Source organism: Sus scrofa, chromosome 3 (assembly GCF_000003025.6).
Source record: "Sus scrofa isolate TJ Tabasco breed Duroc chromosome 3, Sscrofa11.1, whole genome shotgun sequence".
NCBI lineage: Eukaryota > Metazoa > Chordata > Mammalia > Artiodactyla > Suidae > Sus > Sus scrofa.
In genome coordinates, this window is record NC_010445.4 from 6,275,744 (window position 1) to 6,297,628 (window position 21,885).

The 21,885-nt window shown below is 48.4% G+C and overlaps 2 protein-coding genes and 1 long non-coding RNA gene across 3 annotated transcripts in view; 2 read left to right on the top strand and 1 right to left on the bottom strand.

Moving 5' to 3' along the window:
* The window catches only part of LOC102160349 (myosin-16-like), a 50,900-nt gene extending 47,853 nt beyond the window's left edge, over nt 1–3,047 (top strand). The window contains 3 exon segments of the mRNA XM_021087967.1: nt 5–130; nt 1,023–1,193; nt 1,743–3,047. Coding sequence (XP_020943626.1) covers nt 5–130; nt 1,023–1,193; nt 1,743–2,003 — 558 coding nt within the window. The 3' untranslated portion in view covers nt 2,004–3,047.
* LOC110259851 lies at nt 17,786–20,502 on the bottom strand. The gene is made up of 2 exons (XR_002342235.1): nt 20,386–20,502; nt 17,786–20,214 (listed from the first exon to the last, which is right to left on the bottom strand). It is a non-coding gene; the product is annotated as an uncharacterized LOC110259851 (long non-coding RNA).
* ARPC1A (actin related protein 2/3 complex subunit 1A) overlaps nt 20,514–21,885 on the top strand; it is a 28,270-nt gene continuing 26,898 nt past the window's right edge. Inside the window, exon 1 of the mRNA XM_005661855.3 lies at nt 20,514–20,666. The gene's annotated coding sequence lies outside the window, so the exon portion shown is untranslated. The remainder of the gene's footprint in view (nt 20,667–21,885) is intronic.

Below are 21,885 nucleotides of genomic sequence, written 5' to 3' on the forward strand. Positions count from 1 at the left end.
CCAGAACCAAAGCCTCCTCGCGGTCAAGCGCAAGCTAGAGTCGGATGTCCAGCACATCTCCTACGAGCACGAGGAGCTCATCAGTGAGTTCCGCTCGGCCGACGAGAGGGCCAAGAAAGCCACAATAGACGTAAGTGTGTGCGCTGCCCACTGTGACCAGGAGGGGCCTGGGCACCCCTCGCCAGGCCCCCGGCTGAGGACCAGGTGCCCCCAGGCAGGGAAGGCTGCCTCCTCCCATCATGGGTCACTGTGGGGTCCAGTCCCTACTCTGAGGAGTCCTGAGGCTTTTCTGAAAAGCCAAACCCAGGAAGTAAAGAATAATTAGAAGATCTGCCTGATCATGAGATGAAAGCGTGAGGCCTGGGGACGCAGACGGAAGGAGCTGTGGAAGTGGGCTCATCTGAGCAGCATTTGGGCAAAGGAGTCGCATTAAACCAGCCATAAGGGGAGGGCTAGTGAAAGGAGGGGTTTCGTGCCCCAGGGTCTTGGGGCTGGATGTCAGCAAGATGGGCCACCAAGCGTTTTCACCCCAGTATCCTCTGGGTGCTCAGTGGTGGATACTCAACATGTCCCACGGCAAAGACGAGGGATACAGAGTTTATTGTCAAGCCCCTTACCCTTGATGGAAATGCCAGGAGCTCAGGAACAGTGTGGCTCTTATTTGGTGCTGTGTCCCAAGAGCACAGACTGGTACCATGCACACTGCAGACCCTCCATGAATGTCTAGAAGGAATGCAAGACCAAGTGAGGTGACCTCGGACCTCCGACTGCAGATGTGTGCTTTTCCTGCCCTCTGTGCCTGGCCCTCGGCAGCGTCCTGGGGAGGCCTGGTTCTGAGTGCATGTCACTCAGGCACATGGGAGCGTGGGCTAGTCCCTCCACCAAACCCTAGCAGCATATCAGCCAGGGTCCTCTTGTCCCCCACCTGGTGTCCCAGAGGCCGGGAGACCAGGTCTCTGTCTCTCAAAGACGGGGGAGCCTGGATGGGAGCCCCGCTCCAGCTCGCCCCGTCCCTCCCGCAGGCCACCCGCATGGCGGAGGAACTCTCACAGGAGCAGGACCACTGCATGCACCTGGAGAAGATCAAGAAGAACTACGAGGTCACCATCAAAGACCTGCAGGCCAAGGTGGAGGAGGCCGAGCAGCTGGCTCTGAAGGGAGGGAAACGCACGATCATGAAGCTGGAAGCCAGGGTGAGGGCAGCAGCCAGCTGAACCAGGAGAGGGAACGGGCAGAGAGAGGAGGGGTATTTTTTTCTCAAGAACAGTGCTCAGTGTTTGATAAGGAATTAGGGCTCCAATTTGTTTATACAAAGGTCTCCTGTCCCTGTCACCTTCCCCCCAGACTGTCCACAGCCCCCAAGCAGAGTGATTCCCAATATTCGTCCTGTGTCTCTGGACTCTGTTCCCAGTCCCTGTTTCCAACATTATTTCTCTCTCATTACTTACGTAACACAGTCCTCCGTCTTTCCCTCATGAGGTGTCAGAGCTGGAAGGGCCCAGGGGGTCCAGTCACCTTGTCCAACCCCCACCTCCCCCCATTTCCCAGAGGAGGAAACTTGAGGCTCAGGGGAAGTGACCCTCCCACAAGCCCAGCCCGTGGAAGGCAGCGCCCACCGTCCCCTCCTGGGCAGGGCTCACCTCTGAGTCTCACTGCAGCCATGAGACCCCTGCCCAAGGCCCCTGAGCCCCGAAGTTCAAAACCTGTGTTCCCCCCGCAACATGGCTCGCCTCCTCCCTCAGATCAAGGAACTGGAGACAGAGCTGGACGGCGAGCAGAAGCAGCACGTGGAAACAGTCAAGACGCTGCGGAAGAATGAGCGGCGCCTCAAAGAGCTGGTCTTCCAGACGGAGGAGGACCACAAGACCAACCAGCGCATGCAGGAGCTGGTTGAGAAGCTGCAGAACAAGCTGAAGGTGTACAAGCGGCAGATCGAAGAGGCGGTGGGTGCTTGTCGTGCAGCCCGATTCTGTCTCCCTCCCCGGCCCAGGTCTCCTTGGTGAGAATGAACCACAGCAAAGGAACCAAGTCTTGGCCAAAAGACGGTTCCCGTGAGCTTCAGGTCCATGGCACTTTGCCATCAGGGGAGGTGGACTGGACACGACACACCGGAGATGGGAACGTGTGAAAAATGAAGGTAGCCCCTGAGAACGCCGTACTGATTGTGCGCCCGCTGCAGGGGGGATCTAAAGCCAGGGAGGGTCTCAGCTGCCTTCGTCCTGCTCCCACTGGCCTTCGTGTCCTCTCCTTCTGGGTCAGATGGTTAAACATCAGGTCCTTCCCTTATGTGAGTTTCCCAACACAAGGAGGAAGGCTGACAGGTGTGCTAACAGGCCAGAGTAGGGGATTTATGTGACTGCAGTCAAAGTCTAAGGGTTAGCAAACAGCGGCTTCAGGTCTCAGCGCTAGACCCCACATCCATGCACCACCCCCAGCATCCCCACCCAGGAGGACACAAAGATTGGATTTTGCTGTCATTCGCTGCTGGTTCTAGATCCACCACGTTGAATCTATCAGCCACCCACACACCCAACACGCTTCCCAAAAGGCTCGATCAGGGCCAGGCTTACAGGAAATAGAGTTCTCATCAAAACAACACCAGGACACTCCATCAGGAAGACGAGGGGATGGGAAATGTGTGAGGTGGCTAGAGAACGCACCAAATCCACACCTTAAAATAAAAATATGATCATCAAAGCCAAAACCAATCAGCTAGGAGCGCTCGCTGAAGGTGGATGCCCGTGGTGACCTGGAGGACGCCTCGGCCGGGACTGCTGTGTTTTGTCACAAGGCTTACAGAACAGCTGGACTCTTGAGAAGCCCGAGCAGAACCCAAAACAATGCACCCTTAGCCAGAACAAGCCAGGCTCACAGCCCATGTTCCCCCATTCCTTTGTCACAGGAGGAGCAGGCCAACCAGACCTTGGCTCGCTATAGGAAGACGGTGCACGAGCTGGATGACGCTGAGGAGCGCGCTGGCATGGCGGAGACCGCCCTGAACAAGCTGCACGCCAGACACCGCGTGGCCGGCAAAGGCATCACCTCCGTGGAGATCACCCAGGTGTCCAAGACAGGCTCCTCCAAAACCCTTTCCGAGGAGTGAGGTGCCGCGTGTCCCGGCCCACAGACGGTAGGTGTGGGCTCCACGCCCCAAGGCCACCTTCCCTGCCCTGGTTTTGCTGCTTCTAATGCCTCCGTGTCCTGCCTTCCTGTCTGCCGTGCCCTGACCTCGTGCAACAGGAACCCCAAAGCTTCCCGTTGCCGCAGCTGCAACACTCCCTCTCTGGATTCTCGGAGCGCTGGGATGTGGTGCTCTCGATGCTCCCTCATCTGAGCAGAAGCTCTTTGGAGGCAGGTTCCATGTCTGATGCCCCCCGGCACCAGGCCTGGCAGAGATTGCTTGGCACATGCCTGCTTTCACTGCAGAACCGTGGGGACATCTGCAAGCTTCTAGGTGGTGTGATTCATCTTCCACGTCCCCCACCATATCATTCCTGAGGATTTCATCAATACCGGTGGAATTCAGGTTTCTAACATGAAGGAAATCATCATCGCAGCCATGATTTTTTTTTTTTTTTTGGTCTTTTTGCCTTTTTTAGGGCCGCTCCTGCGGCATGTGGAGGTTCCCAGGCTACGGGTCTAATCAGAGCTATAGCCACTGACCTACACCACAGCTCATGGCAACGCCGGATCCTTAACCCACTGAGCAAGGCCAGGGATCGAACCCGCAACCTCATGGTTCCTAGTCGGATTCGTTAACCACTGTGCCACGACGGGAACTCCAGCCATTTCTTGAGCACTGAGTGCAGGTGGTATTGGGAGAGTAATTTTAAACAGTCCTTTCTTATTTTCCTTAATTCAGAACCAGTTGAGACAAATACAGAACAGTCAAAATGCTAGTTTTCTTATGATGCAGTGTTAGGGTGAGAACTGACTGGGTGGCCACTCTGGGCATCCTTGTACTCCACCACAGAATTAAAGGCACCTGCAGAACTGAACAACCATGGCCTTGCTCCCTCCAAGGGGAGGGGTGGTCAGAACTCAGCCCTGCAGGTGGATCAAATGGGGGAGCCCAGAGGGGGTTTATCCCCGCCTTCCTGGTTCCACGTTCCAAGCGCAGGACAAACCACTCCTCTTCCCATAGAGGAGCACAGGAAAGCTGAGGAGTAGAGCTGCGGTTCCCAAAATGTGGTCCTTTGGACCAGCAGCAACGCCAGCATCACTCAGAGAGCTGCTAGAAACGGAAACTCTTGGGCTTCACTCCAGACCTGCTGAATCAGAAGCTCTGGAGGTGGGGCCTGCATCTGTGGATGAGCCACCCCTCCAGGTGATTTGGAAGTGTGGTCAAGTTTGAGAGCCAGTGCTGTAGCAGAAATCTCCCTGACAGAACAGGAGCCAGGGAACAGTGGTTTCTCCTTTTACCAGAGCCAGGCACAGGGTAAAAGCTGTTCACACTTGTTTATCCTGCAAGGTATATACAAACAGCTCCATTTGGCAAGCGAGGAAAATGAATGCAAGGAAGTGCAGGGGTGCTCATGGTCGCACAGCCCCCTCGATGGTCCAGGTAGAGCTCAGGCCCACCTGAGCAGGCCGGGCTCCGAGAAGCATCCCTAAACCCTTCCACCCCCGCACAGAATGAGCCAGGTACGACCCAGTGGTGTCTGTTACAAGGAAGAAAGCAGCCCGGGCCCCTCAGGGCGTTGTCCTTCTAGCAAGAAGGGGGGCAAAGATGTCAGAGCACCCAGCTCTGGCCCACAAGGGTCTTCTTACCCTCTTTTTCTTCTGTTGATACAGACCTCAACAGCAGACCCCTGAGAGGAAACACACATGAAAACGGAAAACTGGGTCTATCCTGAGAATGGTGACTACATAAAGGAAAGTGCAAGCCGGAAAGAGACAGGAGCAAAAGAATAGAGAGCTGTGGGGGGAGAGGGGCTTGGGGTTTAAATACCCAGTCATTAGAGGAATTAGAATCAGCGTGGCTTCTCGGAGGCGGCATCGGGCTGTCCGGCACATGGATAACAGTAACAGTGGGTCTGATTTAGTTGAGATGCTACATGTTCATGTCAAGGACGGAATATGTAATGTCTGTGGGACCTGGCGGTTCTCTAGAAATGAGTCCTCGTGTGGGATCGTTCTAACGCCTTGCCGCCTGGCATCTTAAATAAAAGAAACATGAAAAATAGACCGACTGGAGTTGTTTTTTGTTTTGTTTTGTTTTTGGGCTTTTTGGCTTTTTTTAGGGCCGTACCTGCGGCAAATGGAGATTCCCAGGCTAGAGATCAAATCTGTACACCACAGCTCACAGCAATGCCAGACACCCTTTGAGCAAGGCCAGGGATCAAACCCACAACCTCACGGTTCCTAGTCAGGTTCGTTTCCATTGCACCACGACAGGAACTCCCTGGAGTTGTTTTTAAGTGAAGAATTTTTTCCCAAAACTTCTGAATCCCAAAGCAATTTTTAGAGTATCAGAGTCCTGTTGTGTCTCTGTGTCCTAATTCACAGGCTTGTGTCTGCTGGAAACCATGAAAACTATGCAGGATGATGAGGTTCTTTGCAAGCTATGTAAGGGTGTACTGGAGACAGGAAGACAAAATCGGTTTGCAAAGCTGAGAAAGTTACAGGAGGTCCTGAATGACCCAAAGGCCCCCCAGCTCCACCTCAGCATCTCCCAGGATGCTCAGACTCAGGCAGGTCAGCCCCCTGAGAGCAGGCAGTTCTGCGCTGTATTCACCACTGCTTCCTGAGCAATAAGAGTGGGCCGGGCCTGAAGGGGGAGCACCCCAAAGGCGTGTGGGGTGAACGCCTCCCAGGGGAGGCCTTCCTGACACCGCAGGGAGCTCTTCCTCAAAGCAGGCTGCGCCCTGCCCCCTGGTGGAATCCACTTGCCAACCTGTGTTGACACCCAGGATCCTGCAGGACAACCTGAAAGGAAGACAGTCCTCCAAGTGACTCTTCCTGGGTCCTTCAACCTTCCCAAGGGTGCCAGGATTTTTGTCACCTTCTGACCCTCCCTGACTGTCCTAGTCTTTGGGGTGCGGGGCCGGAGGCGGCAGCCCTCAGAACGCACCCATCCCCAGCTCCCTGGACATGGGATCTTCCCTTTGAATTTCAGCACGCTGACCTCTCCCCACGTCCACTGGCAGACAGAAACCACTGTTAGGGCTGCTGGAGAAAGGAGAATTAATATTCTGTTGATGGGTCCCCGCCATCCTCACACAGGCCCAGTCACTCTTGTGACGGTTGGAAACGTGGAGCTCTGTGGGCAGCTCCAGAAGAGAACCACGTTTGGTTCCTTCTGTGCAAAGGGACCCAGTGTGGAGACGCTGCCCTGGGGTGGGGGTGGGGGGGTCTCCAACTGCTGTATGTGAACGTCCTAGGAGATGCCCAACCACAAAATCTTCGAATGATGTTAGCATTTTAGGGCTCAGAGGGTGTCTGGCCCAGTTTGCTGCCAGTTTGAGATTCCCTTCCATAACATCCCTGCAAAGAGCGGTGATCCGACTTGTGCCTGAACCCTTCCAGTGGAAAATACGGCAGCCCACTGCAGCTCCAACTGACCATCGTGGTTCAAGAGTCCCACCCAGTACTGAGTCGGAACACATCACCTAATGTGCCCTTATTTTGAGCTAGCCTTCACCTCCGTAATTACATAAAATGAGGTGAACTCTCATACCAGGGATTCAGACAGACACAGGTTCCACCTTTCCAGCAGTGCGACCTGGGGCAACGTAACCCACCTCACCTCCTGTTTTCTCAGCTATTACATCAGGAGTAAGAACGGCATCTGCTTCACTGGTATATGTGCTGCCGAAGCGAGCACGGCATCTGCTTCATTGGAATGTGACGCTTACGCAAGATGACATGGCACTGAGCCCATTAGGCATGGCGCTGAGACACTCACCAAGTCTCTTCTAGCATTCCGGAGGACTTCGACACTTGACCTTGGGGTTGGGGAAGGCTCTGCTGGGCCTGTCTGTCTAGCAGCTGCCAGCAGCAAGCTTCTTGCTGGAGAAATGCGTGGGGCATGCCATGAGGTTTTAAGACCTCATCATTGGTTCTTGGCGGACAGTCCACCTGTGGTCTCCCCACGCCCAGAAAATCCCAGAGTAGCTCCTCACTTTGCTGGGGAGGCTGGGGACAGATGTGGACAGGCTCAGCGACTTGCCCAAGACCATTCAGTTGACGGCAGAGACAGAGATGATTCTTTGTAGCCGATGAGGTGAGGTTTCTGACCCAGTATGTATAAGGAAATGGACCTCATTTAGCCACATGTGCTGTTTGTGCTTAAGAATATATAATTCCAGGACGGCTTAAAGGCTGAACAGGGTATAATATGTACAGTCTTGCAAAATAATAACACTAACTGGCACCCATGATGTTTAATCAGGGCACCATGTTCTGCAGAGTAAAAGGAGCAAAGACTATTTAAATGATTTTGCCACATGTTCTGGGATGTCTTTCAAGGCTGCGAAATCTTGTATCAAGGATGGTATTAAGCCTATTTTCTTATTTTCTGCATTCCTGATGCTCTGACATCGAGGGCCTCCCTGACTGAGAAGACACTGCCTCTCCCAGGAGTAGGCAACTCTGGGGGATAGGAAACAGCTTTCATACACAGACCAACTGACCCAGGGCCCATGCTCCAAACCACCTCCTCCATCCAATGTTACACGCTAGGAGGCAATATTCCCCCAGCCCTAGGCATCCCAGGACCAGGTGCCAAAGAGCCAGGGACAGCCTCTGTGCCCTAGAGCATCCCGAAACCATTCAAACCAGCCTATTCCAAACCTGCTTACCCTGCCTCGCCCATGCCTCCCCAGGGAAACCACCATGAAGCCTCACGCCCATGCTTTCCCCTTGCTCCACCTGCCTCCTGGCCGACCCTGGTGCTTCCCCACGTGGCCCTGAGGGGCCTGCAATACCGGGTCTGTGAGCATAAAAACTTCTTCTTGACAGTCATTTCTATGTCTTCCCACATCTGATTAAAACAATCCCAGGTACATTTTTTTTCTTGTTTAGGGCTGCACCCTGGAAGTTCCCAGGCTAGGAGTTAAATGGAGCTACAGCTGCCGGCCTACGCCACAGCCACAGCCACACGGGATCCAAGCTTCAGCTATGGCCTACATCACAGCTCATGGCAACGCTAGTTCCCCAACCCACAGAGCGAGGCCAGGGACTGAACCCACATCCTCATGAATACTAGTCAGTTTCAATTCCACTGCACCACAGTGGGCACTCCCGCAGGTACATTTTAAAACACAGATTATCATCCTCCTCCTCTCACATGTGAACCCATCCTGGGTCCTTGTAGGGAACCCAGCAGGTTCTAGGTCATCTCCACAGAGCACAACTTTGGGTGTTTCCAGAAAATCGCAAAGACCCCTGACCCTTCCTTCCGCCCACAAGCTACCAGGAACTGAGGCTGGAGATCTGTTGTGGACCTTGGTTTATGGTAAAATCACAAGGCTGGAGGGGAACTTGCTGGCTATTGTAAGGGACTGTTCTTCCCGCTGAACCCTGAAGCCTGGCTTAGGCTAAGGAAAAATGTATTCGGAGGCTTTGGAGCAGGGATTCCATAGCACTTTTCTCTACAGACATTTAAAATAACACCTTTTAAATGGAGTCAGAAAACCAGCAACCAGACATTTAGACCAAGGGGGAACTGTATGAAGAGAATTCATTTTAGCAATTAGGAAGGTTACTGTGGGAGTAAGAACAGGGTGCAACAGGAGAGTCCTGGAGAGTAAAGAGGGAAATTGTGTCTTTGCTGAAGCCTGAGGGTGAGGAGGCGTCAGGCACAAAGGGGAGAGAGAGCATGTGGCAGTGGAAGGTGGGCACGGGGAGGACCCACCAAGAGTGTGCTCGGTGGCAGGTGGGCAGCACATGAGCCAACAGCAGAGCAAGCAACGGAGACATTTAATGATCTTACACACCAACCTCCACCCCGAAACCTCTACAGGTTTCAGAATCAGTGCAACATGAAGGACCCCAGTCTCCAACCTCCCACACTGCTCTGCCCTTAGGTCTATCAAGACAGTTGCCACAGTTCTAACCCTCACATCTTCCCACCACCACGTTCAAAACAGGGTACCACGGAAAAGGAAACCACATTCCCTTTTCATCAGGGAGCGTATTTTTTTCCCAGAAGCTCCCCGGGAGACTTTCTCGAGTCCTGATTAGCAGAAATGGTCACACACCCATCCTTAAACCAATTAGCTGCAAGCGGCAATGGAAGTGCCACTGAAGACATGGACCAACTGTGGCTCCTTCCCTGGACTAGGAAAGGGCCCAGGGTCCCCAAGAGCCACCTGGGAAATCCAGGGAAAGCTGATATGTGGATAAGCAGAGCGTCTATCACACAGAGGACATGGTGAAGGATGAAGCAGACAGAGCATGAGAGACCCTGACGACCTGTTAAGGAGTGTGGACTTCGCTGAAAGGTAAGGGAGGTCTGCCGTGATTCCATCCAGGTTCCACGTTTCTGGCAGGAATACTGCTTGAGTAACGTTGTGTCCCACCCGCAGCAGACACACACTGTATGTCACTGTATGTGTGGCCCACCAACACCTGAAGACACACAATGCCCTTCTGGGCAGCTGTCTATAATATCAACTTGGGTAACTCAATTAAATGGTGTCCACCCCAACGGAAGGACCTCCTGCAAAATAACTGATGTGGGCTCTTTAAGACCGTCGGTGTTGTGAAAAGCACACACACACACACACAAAGGCTGAGAAACTGCTTCAGGTTAGATTAAAGAAACATGACAACTACATGCAACAAATGATCTTGGACTGGCTCTGGGGTCAAGAAACAAGATTGTCTGCTGTGTAGCCCTGGGAACTATGTCTGGTCACTCACGATGGAGCAGGATAATGTGAGAAAAAAGAATGTATACATGTATGTATAACTGGGTCACTTTGCTGTACAGTAGAAAATTGATGGAACACTGTAAACCAGCTATAATGGAAAAAAAATTAAAATTGTTATGTAAAAAAAAAAAGTCCAGGAGTTCCTGTTGTGGCTCAGTGGTTAACGAATCCGACTGGGAACCATGAGGTTGCAGGTTCGATAGCTCACATACATGTGATACAAGCACAAAATCAGAGATATGCCATATGCGACAATACAACTATAGTTATTCCATGTTAATCCATTCCTGAAAACAAGATCTAAAATCAAAGGAGCCTATAGCACCATATATTTAAGGTGATAAAAGGTAAAAACCTACAATCAAGACAGAATATTCAGCAAGGCTCTTGTTCAGATGTGGTGGAGAAATCACAAGCTTTACAGACAAGCAAAAGCTAAGAGAATTCAGTACCACCAAACTGGCTTGACAACAAATGCTAAAGGGACTTCTTTAGGCAGAAAAGGCCACAACTAGAAACAAGAAAATTACCAAATGAGGGAGTTCCTGTTGTGGCTCAGTGGTTAACAAAACTGACTACTATCAGTGATGACATGGGTTCAATCCCTGGCTTTGCCCAGCAGGCTAAGGATCCCGCATTGCCATGAGCTGTGGTACAGGTTCCAGACGCAGCTCAGATCCCGAGTTGCTGTGGCTGTGGTGTAGGCCGGCAGCTACTTCTCCAACTGGACCCCTAGCCTGGGAACCTCCACATGCCATAGGTATGGCCCTAAAAAGACAAGAGACAAAGAAAAAAGAAAATTACAAATGAGAAGACTGGTAAAGGCAAACATACAGTAAAGGCAGGAAGTCATCCACACAAATATGAGAGCAAAACAGCAATCGTGAGGAGGAGAGTATGAATGCAGGATACTGGAAAGGCATTTGAAACTCAGAGACTGGCAAGTTAAAACAATCTTGTGTATATACAGACTGCTACAGCAAAACCTCATGGTAACCGCACCCCAAAAATCTACAATAGATACAAACACAAATAAGAAAAAGCAATCCAAAAGGGGCCTACGTTACAATATTTTAAATGAGAAAATAAGGTATTCACCACCTGTCCAAAATTCCAAGCAATTTCTCTCAATCTCCCTAAAACCCTCTTAAAAACTAAAAATCCATTCTCCAAACACTTTTGCACAACATAAAGATTTTAAACAGTAATTACCTAATTATTTAACACTTAACGAACCCACAGTGACTACATCTGTGAGCTGTACATGATGAAATGCCCTGTATTTTACCTTGATGAAAATTAGGTATTTCCTGGAGTTTCCGTCGTGACTCAGTGTTTAACAAACCCAACTAGTATCCACAAGGATGCGGGTTTGATCCCTGGCCTTGCTCAGTGGGTTAAGGATCCAGTGTTGCCGTGAGCTGTGGTGTAGGCCAGTGGCTACACCTCTGATTCAACCCCTAGCCTGGAAAACTCCACATGCTGTGTGTGCGGCCCTAAAAAGACAAAAAGCAAAAACAATGTAATAATGTGTTAAAGATGTATCATTATTGCAATAGGATTTAGCAAAATAAAATAGACAAATAGGGTAATTTTTAAAAATAGTTATTTACCAAATGATTCTGGCAATGGAGGACAAGGGTGACAGACAACTCTCCCATTAATGAAACTAGAAAAGTGGACAAAATGTTCAGAACATCTATGCATAGTTAAGTGAGAACTAAGGTAGTAAATATCAGATCGGTATCCCAGAGAATACTAGTGAGCTCACCATTTTAGGACTGCTTTACCCCAACGGCTATTTGCTGACTCCAAAACAACTGGCTAAGAGTCTAAGCAGTATTTATTTTTATTTTTATTTTTTTATTTTTTGGTCTTTTTAGGGCTGCACTCACAGCATACGAAGTTCCCAGGCTACGGGTGGAATCAGAGCTAGCGCTGCCAACCTACGCCACAGCCACAGCAATGTGGGATCCGAGCTGGGTCTGTGACCTACACCACAGCTCACGGTCATGCTGGATCCTTCACTCACTGAGCATGGCCATGGATCGAACCCACGTCCTCATGGATACTAGTGGGGTTCGTTCCTGCCGAGCCACAGTGGGAACTCCCATCCTGAGCAGTCCTTTAACAGCCTGTCCTGACTACAGAGACAAAAGACCGAGTCCAGGGCCCTCCAAGGATGAGGGTCCTGGTAAATACCTGTTGTATTAGGGCCTCCAGAGAAACAGAACCAAGAGAAGATAGACAGACAGATAGCAGGGATATAGACACGTAGACATAAAGATATATAAGTAGATGGATGTAAAGAGATTTATCATAAGGCGTCGGCTTACAGGCTTATGAAGGCTGGCAAGGAAAAACCTGCAGAGCCAATGTCCCAACTAACGTCTGAAGGCCAGAAGCTGCTATAGAAGCAGCAAGAGCCAATGTTCCAGTTTAAAGGCTGTCAGGCAGGAGGAATTACCTTTCACTTGAGGGGGGTCAGCCTTTTGTTCTGTTCAGGTCTTCAACTGATTAGGTGGGCTTCACCCACATCATGGAGGACAGTCGGCTTCATTCGGTAGACCAATTTTTTCTTTTTCTTTTTTTTTTTTTTTTTTTTGCTTTTTAGGGCCGGACCCTCAGCATATGCAGGTTCCCAGGCTAGGGGTCCAATCAGAATTACACCTGCTGGCCTACGCCAGAGCCACCGCAACACAGCATCCAAGCCGCGTCTTCAACCTATATCACAGCTCATAGCAATGCCAGATCCTTGACCCACTGAGTGAGGCCAGGGATCCAACCGGCAACCTCATGGTTCCTAGTAGGATTCATTTCCGCTGCACTACAATGGGAACCCCAGTAGACCAATTTAAATGTCAATCTCATGCAAAAACTCCGTCACTGATACACCCATAATAATGTCTAACCAAACATCTGGGCATCCTATGGCTCAGTCGAATCGACAAATAAAATGAACCATCACACCTGTGCTTTGGGTTGGGACACAAAGAGTAAGGAGGGTGAATTAGAAGATGAACATTCATTCTTCCCACGGACTAGAGCCCAGCTTTGAGTCAGATGGTCCAGAAAAATCTCGAATCCTAAAATTACATAAAGGTGGAGTTCCCGTCCTGGCGCAGTGATTAATGTATCCGACTAGGAACCATGAGGTTGAGGGTTCGATCCTTACCCTTGCTCAGTAAAGGATCCAGCGTTGCCATGAGCTGTGGTGTAGGTCGCAGACGTGGCTTGGATCCCGCATTGCTGTGGCTCTGGTGTAGGCCGGCAGCTGCAGCTCCGAACCTCCGATTAGACCCCTAACCTGGGAACCTCCATATGCAGCGGGAAGCAGCCCTAGAAAAAGGCAAAAAGACAAAAGTCAAAAAAAATAAAATAAAATAAAATAAAATTAGATAAAGGTGATCCCAGATTGTTGACATCCTTGGGCAGATGGCAAGATGAAAATGAAAAATTTTACCTAGGCAAAGTTTTGGGGGATTTTGGGGTTTTTTGTTGTTGCTGCTTTTTAGTGCTGCACTCACGTTGTATGGAGGTTCTCAGGCTAGAGGGAGAATCAGAACTGCAGCTGCCGGCCTGCACCACAGCCACAGCAACTAGGGATCCAACCCCTCAGCTCACGGCAACACTGGATCCTTAACCCACTGAGCAGGGCCAGGGACTGAACCCACATCCTCGTGGACACTAGTTGAGTTTGTAACCTGCTGAGCCATAACGGGATTCTCAAGATAAAATCATTTTAGGTCTCAAATTATTCCTACACAATTTTAAAAATAAAATGTCAGACATAACATCGGTAACCAAGTTTAAGAGAGGACAAGCACATAAATTAGAACCAGTCAAAACAACATGTTATAGAAGGTATTCCACAGAAACTTTGGGAAATGGCAAACACATGATATTCTCTATAGAATTAAAATGCATGACAAGGAGTTCCCGTCATGGCGCAGCAGAAATGAATCAGACCCAGAACCATGAGGTTGCGGGTTGGATCCCTGGCCTCGCTCAATGGGTTAAGGATCCAGCACTGCTGTAAGCTGTGGTGTAGGTCGAAGATGCGGCTTGGATTTCGAGTTGCTGCAGCTCTGGCGTATGCTGGAAGCTACAGCTCCCATTAGACCCCTAGCCTGGGAACCTCCACATGCCGCAGGTGCAGCCCTAAAAATGGAGAAAAAGACAAAAAAAAAAAAAAAAAAAATGCATGACAAGAAAATATATCACTGTGGAGAAGACTAACAAAAGGGTTGAGGTATCCTAAGATCTTGTTATAATCCAGGAAGAGAAAGTACTGATCACTGATTGCTGGTAAACATTTAATGACCAGCTCTCTGTAGGACAAAGGCCCTGATTTGAAGCTTTTGCCACTTTCCATGGTATAAATGCTCCATCCTGGCAGATGTCCAGCCACCAACAAGAGGTTACTGAACATGGAGTTGCGAGGAGATGGGCAGTATCGGCTTTCCTGAGCCAGTCTGAGCAGGCCCCAGCACAGCTCTGGATGAGTCCTTGAAAACGGAATCATAAAAAATAAATAAATAAATAAATAAATCCAAAAGAAGGCAAGAAAAGAGAGAAAAAGAAATAGAGCAGGACAAAAAAAGTAAATGAGAAGATGGTAGAATTAAACTCCAACATAGGAGTAATTACTTTAAATGTAAATGGATTGGCTATTTCAAGTTAAACTTGCTATGAAAATAAAATGCAACTGTATGTTGCTCATGAGCGGCACCTCTAACAACCTAAGTTAATAGAAAAGCTGAAAGTAAAAAGAGAAGAGCTCCTGTCTTGGCACAGCGGAAACAAATCTGACTAGGAACCATGAGGTTGCGGGTTCCGTCCCTGCCCTTGCTCAGTGGGTTAACGATCGGGCACTGCCATGAGCTGTGGTGTAAGTCGCAGATGCGGCTCGGATCCCGCGTTGCTGTGGCTCTGGCGCGTAGGCTGGAACCTCCATATGCCGCAGGTGCAGCCCTAAAAAGACAAAAAAAAAAAAAGAAAAAGACAAGATGACAGAATTAGAGATAAGACAAATACACAATCATTTGGGAGATAGAAACACACCTTTCTTATGAAAGTATAAGCAAGCAAAAACAAATCAGTATTTAAACTAGAAATTATGCAGTTAAGGCAGAAGTCAATAACAAAAATATAACTCGAAATTTTTCCAGGTTTAGAAATTTTTAAGTGCTTATGCTACACAAACTCCTACAGAAAAGTGAAGAGAAAGGAATACTTCTGAACATATCTTATAAGGCCAGAATTACTTCGATACCAAAACTAGAAATTGCAAGAAAAGTAAATTACCAAACAATATCTTCCATAAGCAAATATTTTAAATTACAGAGTTCCCGTCGTGGCTCTGTGGTTAACAAATCTGACTAGGAACCATGAGGTTGCAGGTTGGATCCCTGGCCTCGCTCAGTGGGTTAAAGACACGGTGTTGCCAAGAGCTGTGGTGTAGGTCACAGACACGGCTCGGATCCCGAGTTGCTATGGCTCTGGCATAGGCTGGTGGCTACAGCTCTGATTAGACCCTCAGCCTAGGAACCTCCGTATGCCACAGGTGCAGCCCTGAAAAAGACCAAAAAAAAAAAAAAAAAAGATTTTAAATTACATTTTGTACTGTTAAATCCTTTTTTTTTTTTTTTTTTTGTCTTTTTTTTTTGTCTTTTGTCTTTTTAAGGCTGCACCTGTGACATAAGGAGGTTCCCAGGCTAGGGGTCCGATCGGAGCTACAGCTGCCAGCCTGCACCACAGCCACAGCAATGAGGGATCCAAGCCGTGTCTTTGACCTACACCACAGCTCACATGGCAACACCAGATCCTTAACCCACTGAGCGAGGCCAGGGATCGAACCTGTTCCTCATGGATACTAGTCAGGTTCGTTAACCGCTGAGCCACAATAGGAACTCCCAATATTGTTACAGTATTGTTAAATTCTTAACAAAATTTTAACAACTGAATACATCAAAACCAAGTAGGACTTTTTCCAACAATGCAAATTTGATTTATTTTTTAAAGCATTTTATTTTTTAACTTATTTTTTCATTTTTAAAAGTTTTATTGGAGTTCCCGTCATGGCACAGTGGTTAACAAATCCGACTGAGAACCATGAGGTTGCAGGTTCAATCCCTGCCCTTGCTCAGTGGGTTAACAATCGGGCATTGCAGTGAGCTGTGGTGTAGGTTGCAGATGCGGCTCAGATCCCGCGTTGCTGTGGCTCTGGCGTAGGCTGGCGGCTACAGCTTCGATTAGACCCCAGCCTGGGAACCTCCATATGCCGCGGGAAGCAGCCCAAGAAATGGCAAAAAAGACAAAAAAAAAAAAAAAAGTTTTATTGAAGTATAATTGATTTACAATGTTGTGATAATTTCTGCTATAAGAACAAAATGATTCAGTTATACATGTACAAACATCCATTCTCTTTCAGATTCTTTTCCCACATAGATTATCATAGAACATTGGGCAGAATTCTCTGTGCTATACAGCAGGTCCTCATTGGCCAGTCATTCCATGTACCACAATGTGCATATGCCAGCCTCAAACCCCTAGTCCATCCTTCCTCCCAACCTGTCTCCACCGGTTTAACATTCTAAAATCAATTCACATAAAAACTATAAAACTTATAGAAAAAATATAGGAAAAAAACTCTATAAGTTGATTAGGCAAAAACTTAAACATGACACCTGATAAATGAACTTCCTCAAAATTAAAAACTTTTTCCCCTGCTATATACAGAGCACTGGGAACTATATCCGGTCACTTATGATGGAACATGACAATGTGAGAAAAAACAATGTATACATGTATGTGTAACTGGGTCACCATACCGTACAGTAGAAAACTGACAGAACACTGTAAACCAGTTATAATGGAAAAAATAAAAATCATTATTAAAAAAAAACCTTTTGCTCTTTGAAAGACAAATACTACATCACTTATCTACAGAAATTAAAAAACTATATAAATGAATCTATATATATATAAAACAGAAACAGTAAATCAACTATAATAAAAAATCATAAGATAAACAGAGGAAAAAAAGACATAGAAAACAAACTTACAGTTACCAAAGGCAAGAGAGAGGGAGGGAGGGACAAATTTGTATGGGATGAACAGATATAAAATATATAAAACATAAAACAAGGATTTATCATACAGCCCAGGAGATTATACTCAATACCTTATAATAACCTATAATTGAATATAATCTTAAAAAATAACTGAGTCACCTCGCTGTACACCTGAAATTAACACAATATTGTAAATTAATTATACTTCAATCAATCAATAACATTCAACAACAACAAAAAGAGCTTCTGCTTTTTGAAAGACATTAAGAGAATGAAGAGAAGCCACACACTGGGGAAAAAAACAACTGGGATAAAAAATGATGACAATCACCTTGGTATAATATGTTTAAATAGTAATTGCCTCAATTTATAGAGTGCTTTTAATGTGTCAAGACCTTAATTAAGTCCTTCATATACGTCAGCTATTTTAATCTTTAGAACAACGCTAAGAGGTGGAAACTTTTTTTTTTTTTTTTTTTTTGGTCTTTTTGCTATTTCTTGGGCCGCTCCTGCGGCAAATGGAGGTTCCCAGGCTAGGGGTCTGATCGAAGCTGTAGCCGCCGGCCTACGCCAGAGCCACACCAAAGCTGGATCCTTAACCCACTGAGCAAGGCCAGTGATTGAACCCGCAACCTCATGGTTCCTAGTCGGATTCGTTAGCCACTGAGCCACGACGGGAGCTCCAAGGTGGGAACTATTATCCTTATTTGACATCAACTTACAGAGGTTGATCGACTTGCCCATCATCTATGTACTGTTGCTGATAAGCTGCAGAGTTGGAATTTGAAGCTGGTTCTATCTATTTCCAAAGTCAATGAACTCTCTTAAGCATTCCATCATACTACCTTTTTATTAAAATAAGATTGCATAATCTGGGAATATGTGTTAGAAACAAAATGTGTAAGAAGTGGCCTTGGCTTCCAGGAGATTTATGGGTTTGTAAATGACAGATTTCGCTTATTAAATTAGGAAAGCAATCCCTGCTCTTCATAAGTATGTTTATGGGCTTCTTCTTGTGAGTACGGTATTTGTGATAGTATGCTATGTCTATACCATGTGAGACCCCTGATAAGCTGGGCCCGTCCCTGTGCTACAGAAACAAACTGGGTGAGCCGTCTATAGAGTGGAAGAACCTGCATGTATTTTTCAATCTCTCTGCACTGAACTGCAGAAGGTCCTCTCCACAGGAAACTCCCCCCTTAGGACTATGCCCAGCAACTGGGACGATGTCTAAAGCATACGGATTATTAAGCAGTAACACAAAGCAAGCATTTACGTTTTTGTTCTTGTTTACATATAGCTTTTATAGGCATTGATTCAATAATATTCCTAGCAAGCTTTTGTGGTGCATAGCTGGCAGGCGTTAACGCAGGTAAGAGATGGAAATGGAGGCAGATGGGCAGTTAGTCTTCACTGTCATTTAGCTGATGGCACAAGCAAGAACCAATCTTCTTACTCTCCAAATCCACATTCCAGATACTCAATCAAACCTCTCCTTAGCAGAAGGAAATCCTTAGGCCTTGGCAAACATGTAACCTTTCCAACCTATGATTGGTTATGTTCCTGATGCATCTATACAAGCCCCCTCCCCTCCCATTCACCACCGCTGGTAACCTCTGTGTGCTTTGAAATCCCAGACTGCTTCATTTATTCGTTTCATTCAACAAACATTAACTTGGAGTCTCCAGGTTCAAGGTCCCATGTATTCCCTTGTACTTAAAATTATTTATGAACTGATTTCATCCTAGTCTCTTAAATTCCTTGTGGACAGTGGAATCTAACCCAACTCTTCTGTGCACTGCATGAAATGCCTGACACAATACTTGGCACTTGGTGAATACTCATTAAATACCTGATGACTTGAAACTTGACCAAAACTCCAATTCAATCCTATTTCCATTCCAGTGGAATCAACAAAGCAAATAAGATCCTCTCACGGCAGTGTCCAACCACCCTCTTCCTACTTCCCACATCTAAGTATCACTTTCCCCGGATTTAATTTCTGAAAAGGCAGGGTCCTCGCATTGAACACTAGATCAGGGTCATTACACTAATCTAAAAAACAAACGCTGCAATTCTTTCGTGTCACAGCAGGTTAAGGATCTGGCATTGTCACTGCCGCAGCTGGGGTTGCTGCTGGGCACCGGTTAGACCCCTGACTGGGAATTTCCACATGCAGAGGGCACACCAAAAAAAACCCCCAACAACTCTAAAAACAACTTGCCCTCCTTGTAATCCCAGCAGCTCTTATACCAGAAAACGATGGGATTAAGGGAGATATTCTGTACTAGGCATTGGGTCAGCCCTGCCACTGACATGTCAAAACTACCCTCAAGTCTCAAAACTGTCTGATCCTGTTTCCTCAGTTACAGAAAAGGTGGTTTCCCTTACAGCCCCTGTGGAACTAAGATTCTACAATCTGGAATGACTCATAAAATATGAAATGCAAATGCACCAAACAGTACATTTTGTTTAGGCTGGAATGCAAAATATTAATTCAAAAGACAGAACCTGAAATTAACGTTAAAAGTCTGTTGCTTTTCTGGGGCTGTTATTTCTTTTTTTGGCATTTATCAGAGTCTGATATTGTTGATTTGTATATATACATCACTCTTCATCTACCCCCATTACAAATCCCTTCAAAGAGCGAACTGTCCTTTGTAAAGAGCTGGGATATTTGACTCTAGGTACCAACTCGACCTCCTTCCCAATTAGTTCACCAAAACAGGAGACACACGAGGAATTCCTGCTTCCACGTGTGCTGTCCTTGCTTTGCCAGAATGTTTTCTTTGGGTGAGGGGCTAATTAATTCAAAATGACCTTTCCGATCTCAATCTGTCCTCCATTGCCCTAGGACCAAAGACTTTGTAGCCACGGGACCAAGTAAAACGAACTACTTGAAGGAATTACTTCCAACTCTGGGAACAGCGTGGAGATTGACTGATGGCAGAGAACACAGCGTGGCGCTGAAATGGGGAATGTGACAAGTTCACTTTGGTGAACATCACCTGGTAGCCAAGCGTTGGGGTCCAACGTGCAAACCATCACAAGGCCAGGAGAGCTGGTCCAGAATTTCCACGGGTTCAAGGGCGGGAAGAGGGGTTCAGAGCCTTATCCTCCCGTGTTGGAGGGGCAGTTGCTGAACTTCCCCAACGCCTCTGGCCTGTGGCGCCAGCCTGGGAGCAGAGAACAAGTGGCCCTGACCCAGGAAGGGTCGAGAAGAGGCTTCCCACAGAGGGAGACGGGCTCTGACGGAGGTTCTGCGAAAGGAGAAAAGGCTTTAAGTTCGTGGGGTCCGAGTGGCTTGAAAGGCCCCAATTCTCAGTTATCCGTGACCAAAGCACGTGTGAGAGCGCCAAGGCCCCACACTTCAGTCTGTGAGTCTCAAGGGCATTTTTCCGAGAAAGACGGCCACGCTTCCCCGCTACTACCTTCTGGCGCTTTCGTCACACCGACTTCGAAAGGCCTGCGGGCCCCCCTCGGACCCTCCCCGGCCGCACACGCTCCGTCGCCGGCCGCGCGCCCGAGCTGTGCGCATGCGCCGACCGCCCGCGCCGCCGCGCCGCGCAGGCGCCGTGGCCACTTCCGGGACCTGTCAGCCTCTCCCTCTGGGCCTCGGTCCTCCGCCCGCGCCCGCCGGAGCCTGTTCGCGTCGACTGACCAGAGTCCGCGAATTCAACGCTCCGAGCCTGTCCGGACGCCCCGACCTCAGGTAAGGGGCTGCAGGGGCGAGCGTCTGGCCCTGCTGGCCTCCCCTGGCCTAGCCTCGCGCCGGATCTCAACCCGTGGGGAAGGCGAGGCGGGGGCTTAGGCCGCCGGGCCGGGAGGCTGAGGGGCCGCCCGGGTCTCCCGGCCCGGCCTCCATTGGGGGCGGGGGATCCGCGTTCTCCGACGGGCTCGCCGAACCCCTGGGCTCCCTCCACGTCCAGATCCCTCCCTCCAGATTTTCGAGCTCTCAGTCTCCCCCGATGCCGGAATCAAGGGCTGCTTCTCCTGCGCTTCCATTGTGGGCATTTATAACAGTCTTTAAAATTGTGGGAAATGGGATCATGTCCCCTCATCTAGCGTCAGGCGGCACCGTCCATTTCTTTCTTTAGCGCCTGGAACGGGGTCCCTGCACACTGTAGGCGCCCCCTGGGAGGTGTTTGGCCCCTGTCTCGGGGCAGCCCTCCCGTCCTTCAGCTGTTGGGCGACCTTCCTGAACTCGAGAAAAACCTTCACCCGAGTTTTGTTTTTTGTTTTTTGTTTTTAAGAATCCCCCCCACCCCGACCCCAAGTCGCCGTTGCCCCGATTCACTCCCTGGAACCTTTTTGCAGCGCCTTTCCCACTCCACCCCTCCAGTCGCACTGACCGCCCCAATTCTCATTCACCGGTTTCTTGAATGACTCTGGGCAGAGTGCTTCTCTGCGTCCCCGTTTTCTCATCTGCAGTAATACGATTCTCAGGGGGTTTCTGAGATTCCAGTGGGTTTATGTGCATAAATTGCTTCCAATAGTTCCTGGCCCAGACGAGGTCTCAATCAATATTAGCTCTTATTCGTGTTTCTTGACATTCTCTGTGTATCTGTCTTCTTTTCCTCTTCTCCCGTCCTTCCCCCAGATTTGAGGACCAGAGAAGCGTCAGGTTTATTTACGCTTCGGGCCCCAACCTGGTACTAAGTACACTGCCGGTAGGCACTTAATAAATTGTAGGTTCGGCTCTTTGATTATACAGCCGTCTGTTTTCATACTGTGGTTTTGGAACCAGAAGGAAACGCTTACCTACTTTTTTGATCTCCTTCAGCGCGTTGCCGAAATTACCTAAATTATCCTGCTTCTGACCTCTTTGATCAATTTTATCTAACTTTTTGGTTTTCTGGGGGCCCTCAGTTTTTCAGGTATTAAAAAAAGAGAGAGAGAGAGAAGGTATCAATCAGGAGGATATTTTTGCC